We start from the raw sequence: 5,861 nt of genomic DNA, 5'->3' as shown, positions 1-5,861 counted from the left end.
AAAAAAAAGGGAAAAAAAGGAAAAGGATTGAAAGAAGCATGAAAGACAGCAGAGGAGAATAGAAAAGACCGCCAGGATAAAGCAGCCCTCGGTCGGCGGCAAGCAGCAGCTCTGGCATGTGGGGATCTCCGGCACCAACAGGTAGGAGGAGAGGGGCTGGGGGCACCGAGGGCTGCCGCGGCTGCAGGTGCGTGCGGGGAGGGCTCCTCCGCTCAGGGAGCGGGCCTGGGGGGTGATTTCCAAAGAAGCGGCATGATGAAAGCGCTCACAGACAATGCCTCTTCCGCTCACCCCAGCTCCCCGCCGCGGGGGGCTCTCGCACGGCTCCGGCAGATGCGGCTGATGCCAAGCAGCGGCACCCGGGCTGCCTTGCAGTGCGGCGCAGTCCAGCCCTGCATGGCGGGGCGAGGGGGAGCGGCTGTGCCCGTGAGTGTGTATGTGTGTGTCAGCGGCGGTGTGAGGGTGCCAGAGAGCGCCGGGTGTGCAGCGTGCGGGAGTGTGTGCGGAGGCAGGGCCGGCCCGCCGCGGGACAATCCACGGATGAGAGGGGGAGCGGCGGGCTGGCCGGGAGGGGGAGGGGGAGCCTGATTTCATGGTTTTAAAACGATGCCATGATCTGATCAGCCTCTGTTTACACAGCAGCAATCAGGCTCTTTTGTGGACGGTAAGAATGGAAGGATTTTTGCTGGGATTCAGTGGGAATATCCTTTGTACACCCGAGGTGGCATAGGAAACACTTCGTGTGAATAACGGAGGACTGCTGTGGCTCCTGTCCCTGGCTCTGGAGGGAGAAAAAAAGAAAAACAAACCCCCAAAACCCCCAGCAACAGACAGTTCTTTATTTTATTTTATTGCATGAAACGTGTTCCGGTAGGATTCACTGGGAGGATTAGTGGGAATCGCGGAGCCCTAATTAGCTAAAAAAAAAATATCAATTTATATGTTTATCTAAGCATAACCAAAACTAGCCCTCCCAAAAGGATGGGCATTAAATCTTGGCTGCGTTGCCTATTTTTGCTCAGTATTTACACTGACCGTTGCTTATTATGAATTATGTCGAGGCTTTAACGATTTGCATTAAAGCGGGGGAGGGGGGGAACGACACCCTAAAGCATACTGCTATCGACTGTCTGGATACCTGTTTATCTAAAAGCCTAAATGATAAAATTATAGTTTATAGAAGGAAGGGAGGGGGATCATGAATGCTGCTTCTCTTACAATATGCATAAACTAACACTGTGCTTAATGTGCTTTGGTGATTTGGGTTAAAAAACATAAATTCTGCAGGCTTTCTTTGGGTGTGATCCATATCAACATAGCAGCTGCCTCTTAAAACCTTGACAAATACAGTAGACATAAAATAAATGCAGGTAATGTCAAAATATCAGTGCTCTTTGGGGATTTTTAAAAAAGATGTCAGTGATTAACTCTTGGGCTCACAAACTGGGAATCTTTTGATTCATAAAATCTCTGAGGCTTTCACTGTGACATTATATGTGCTACCAAATATAAGGGGCATTGGTCAGTCGGAAACTGTAATAAGCCAAATCTGTCAATAATCAATCATACTAAAGAGTAAGTATATTTAAAAAAAGCCTCATGATTTTTAAAAACAAACAATAGTACTCAAATTTACAACTTCATTTGGTTCTCCATAAATTAACATCTTTGTTAGCACTTTCTGACATCATTTTGTGTTAACTTAAGAACTGATAGCTCGTTTTTTTTCAGATATTTTGATGGCATGACAAATCAGAAAGAAGAGGATGTACTGTATGACTAGACACAAGATCAGTTCTGTTTGTGGATTACATTTTCAGTAAGATGTATGGATCTATTTTTTCCTTGTTCTTAAATATAGATCATGAGACTTGACTGAGGCAATATACATATCATCCATCCATCTATGGCGAACTACAGCCATGCAGCTGACAACATTTTACAAAATCTCTCTCCTTTAACAGCTTTTCTGAAACTGACTTCACTGGGTTTCATAATAGGAGTCAGTGTTGTGGGTAACCTTCTGATCTCCATTTTGCTAGTCAAAGATAAGACCTTGCATAGAGCTCCTTACTACTTCCTGTTGGATCTTTGCTGCTCAGATATCCTCAGATCTGCAATTTGTTTCCCATTTGTTTTCACCTCTGTGAAAAATGGCTCTACTTGGACGTATGGGACTCTTACTTGCAAAGTGATTGCCTTTTTGGGGGTTTTGTCCTGCTTTCACACTGCTTTCATGTTATTCTGCATAAGCGTCACAAGATACTTAGCTATTGCCCACCACCGTTTTTATACGAAAAGACTGACCTTCTGGACTTGTTTGGCTGTTATCTGTATGGTTTGGACTCTCTCTGTAGCCATGGCTTTCCCCCCAGTTTTAGATGTGGGCACCTACTCGTTCATTAGGGAGGAAGACCAATGCACTTTCCAGCATCGTTCCTTCAGGGCTAATGATTCCTTGGGATTTATGCTTCTTCTTGCCCTTATCCTCCTAGCCACACAGCTTGTCTACCTCAAGCTGATATTTTTTGTTCACGATCGCAGGAAAATGAAGCCAGTCCAGTTTGTTGCAGCAGTGAGCCAGAACTGGACTTTTCATGGTCCTGGAGCAAGTGGTCAAGCAGCTGCTAATTGGCTGGCTGGATTCGGAAGGGGTCCCACACCTCCAACCTTGTTGGGAATCAGGCAAAATGCGAACACCACGGGCAGGAGGAGGCTACTGGTTTTAGATGAGTTCAAAATGGAGAAGAGAATCAGCAGAATGTTCTACATCATGACATTTCTCTTTCTGACCTTGTGGGGTCCCTATTTGGTAGCCTGTTACTGGAGAGTTTTTGCAAGAGGGCCTGTAGTACCTGGGGGATTTCTAACGGCCGCTGTCTGGATGAGTTTTGCCCAAGCTGGAATCAATCCTTTTGTCTGCATTTTCTCCAACAGGGAGCTGAGGCGCTGTTTCAGCACAACCCTTCTTTACTGCAGAAAATCCAGGTTACCAAGGGAACCTTACTGTGTTATATGAGGGAGCATCTGTAAATCTTTAGCCTTGTGAAACACTACCATTCTCTGCTAAGCAATTGTGGCCTGTAGCCATGTCTTGAGGAGAAAATCAAGAATGGGATGTCAGCAGCTGTAAGGATTTGGGCAACATTCTGCAGTCTTTGCAATAGCTCACCTCTAATCCTGTTTTAAACCTAAACATGTTCCTGCTGACCACTGCTGAAGGTTTGTAATTAAGAACAAAGGACTGAACTACTGCCCTGAATTCCTTTATGTGGTTGAAATCTAGATTATGAAAGTAGCAGGTGCTAAGTATCAGTGCTAAATGCTGTGTATATCACTACATAAAATAAGAACATCAGAAAGATTAGCATTGGACATCTTAATAAATTAAGTTGATATGAGGTTAATGTGTTGATAAAACTAATTTTAGACATCTGAAGACCTTTAAAACATTTCATACAATTATTATTTTGCAAAGACTGAAAACTGGGGACTCAAGTACTGTAACTGATTAAAGATGTGCCATGCATTATTGGATTATCACACTTACAAATCTGTTTGCCTTGTGAGTAAGTTTTGAGGAGCATTCCAAAGCAGTATTTTTGTTCAGATTTCGAATTTAATTTTTTTTCCAAATATATTACTCTTTCTAAATACCATTTTCCTTAACAGTGAAATTACTAACATTTAACTGTATTCTGTGTTTTTTGCTGATTTGGTATAAAGTTTAATAGACTCTTATTTATATTTTCTAAAAAGCTAGATATCAGTCTGTTAGGCAACGTTAACAACAATATCCAGTCATAATTGAAGAGTTATAATTATACAGAATAAACACATGTTGCCTTAAAGGGTTATCTAGTATCTTCCATTTTGTTTAGCATTGAAGCAAATAAGCAAGGAAAATTGAATCAATAACTCTGGTCAGTCATTTGGGAGTGCATGAAAGATCACTTAGTCCTCTTTTTTCCTTTTTACTCCAATGGTTCCCAAAATCAATATGCACATCACTGGGATTATATGATTTTTTTCTAGGTGTGCCGCCCTTTCTGGTTTGTTCTGAGAAACACAGGCAGTTGATGTATGTTTATATTTTGAGACAGCTGTCATGGGGAGACCGCAGCCTTAGTATGATATCTTGCACAATTTGTGAAGCATTTATTCTACTGAAGGCACAGTCTTGTTTATATTTTCTGCACATTTTGGTGTATTGGTTGTTTTAAATTATTTAAGTTTTAACTTGTGAAAGCATATACTATGATTTCTTAGTGTTTTAGAAATACATTAGAGTCTGTGAGTCTTTCCTTCTTTCAGATACAGATGTGTGGATTTCAATATAAAGTTGCATTTGCCAAAATTTACCTGTGTAGCTTGTTAATTTTCTTGGAATAAAATTTTACATTTTTCCAGTTATACAATTAACCTTTTTTATTTTGTCTAGTGAGCTAGCATGAAGTACTGAGAATGTAGCCATTATGAATTATTATCCTTTGCAGTCACTGTATTCCCAAACTGTAAATGCATGAATGGTGGGGACCACAGGATTGATAAATTATATTATCTACAGTAGCACTATTGTGTAGTTTATCATAATTACCCATCTATCTGTTCTAATATGTCAGTTATATTTAAAGTTACAACACAGTATTTAACATTAGCTTCACAGTTTAATTTTGGAATATGTGTATATTTGAAGCACAACATCATGAGTTGGTCAATCATAAAACACAGATTTTTCTTAATTTTGGGAGAGGTAAAACTAGAGGTCTTAATTCAGTATTGGTATATCTTGTCCTTTGTTGCAGTTTTATGACCAGCAAGTTAATATATAAATACACAAGCAGTAGTCAATAATGGAAATACTTAAATTTGTATGATAACATTATACAACATATGCAACAATTCAGACAGTTGTGTCTATATGTGATCAGACAACTTGATCAAAGATTTGATGAGCAATCTGTTTGACCTCACATACACTTTTATACTGAGGTTGATTGGTTGAGAGGCATGGCTTTATATACTGTGTTGAAACAGAAAAATTGCTAAAATAATGAGTCCTCATCAGTATAAGAATGTTTTAGAACGTAATTTGAAATGGGACCAATAAACTTCTACCAAAAGGACATTTTTATTACACTGAAAAAGGCTTTGAAATTAAGGTAGTTAAGCAGTTTTCAGAGATAGCAAGAAGGAATAAAAACTGAATTGTATGTTGAGAAAAATTCTGAAAGTCATCCCACTTAAGTTTATTAAAAGGTTGATTGGCAATAACTTCAGTCTAATTTCTATAAAATAGTAACCTTTACAAGGAACATAGATATTACATATTGTAATAAAGAAGTACATATAAATAAAGTTGTAAATAATGTTATAGTTGTAGAAGTAGTCAGTTCTGAGGATTAGCCAGAAAATTTTCAACTACAAAATTTCAAAAGCTGCAAATCTGGGGCCTGACCTAACTCCTGATAAAGTCAGTTGGTGTTTTCCCATTAACTTCATTCATAGCAGAAGCAGGCCCTAACATTTCTGTAGTACTATGCTTCTGAAATACTAAGAAGGCTGTATTTACTATGCAGTGGGAAAAGAGAAAAAAAATTAAAAATATTTCCCTGGAAGTTTTGCAAGCAGTAACTGATGTAAATTAAAATAATAAACAGTAAATAAGTCTGAAAGCAAATATTTTGATAAATGTTTTTCTTTTGATATGAATATAATTCCTTTGGCTATATGAAAATACACAACTGTATTACTACCTGACAGAGGACAGGTACTTTTTCTTTAGTGAATTTTTATAATTGTTCCAGTAAGAAGTCTTGTGACAGAAGTATTTTATTTTTCTCCAGCATTAAAAGGACAAG

At 39.2% G+C, this 5,861-nt stretch overlaps 1 protein-coding gene across 3 annotated transcripts; it reads left to right on the top strand.

The window, feature by feature from the left end:
- The first annotated feature begins 12 nt into the window (after positions 1 to 12).
- Positions 13 to 4,411, top strand: GPR85 (G protein-coupled receptor 85). Of its 3 annotated transcripts, none has more exons than XM_029963656.1 (2): positions 13 to 141; positions 1,732 to 4,411. In XM_029963656.1, the coding sequence occupies exon 2, from the start codon at positions 1,907 to 1,909 to the stop codon at positions 3,017 to 3,019; it is 1,113 nt and encodes a 370-aa protein (XP_029819516.1). In that variant the 5' UTR covers positions 13 to 141; positions 1,732 to 1,906; the 3' UTR covers positions 3,020 to 4,411. The 3 variants fall into 3 exon arrangements, with proteins under 3 accessions (XP_029819516.1, XP_017936372.1, XP_008930730.1); XM_018080883.3 differs by lacking the exon at positions 13 to 141 and adding an exon at positions 242 to 426; XM_008932482.3 differs by lacking the exon at positions 13 to 141 and adding an exon at positions 581 to 664.
- The last annotated feature ends 1,450 nt before the right edge of the window (positions 4,412 to 5,861 follow it).

Source organism: Manacus vitellinus, unplaced genomic scaffold (genome assembly GCF_001715985.3).
Source record: "Manacus vitellinus isolate BGI_N305 unplaced genomic scaffold, ASM171598v3 scaffold_5_pilon, whole genome shotgun sequence".
Taxonomy (NCBI): domain Eukaryota; kingdom Metazoa; phylum Chordata; class Aves; order Passeriformes; family Pipridae; genus Manacus; species Manacus vitellinus.
The sequence above is the reverse complement of the archived record's forward strand: the minus strand, read 5'-3'. Positions and strand labels throughout refer to the sequence as shown.

Bases quoted from the DNA above. Each gene is read 5' to 3' on its own strand.
- GPR85 (XM_029963656.1), top strand. From the start codon at position 1,907: ATGGCGAACTACAGCCATGCAGCTGACAACATTTTACAAAATCTCTCT.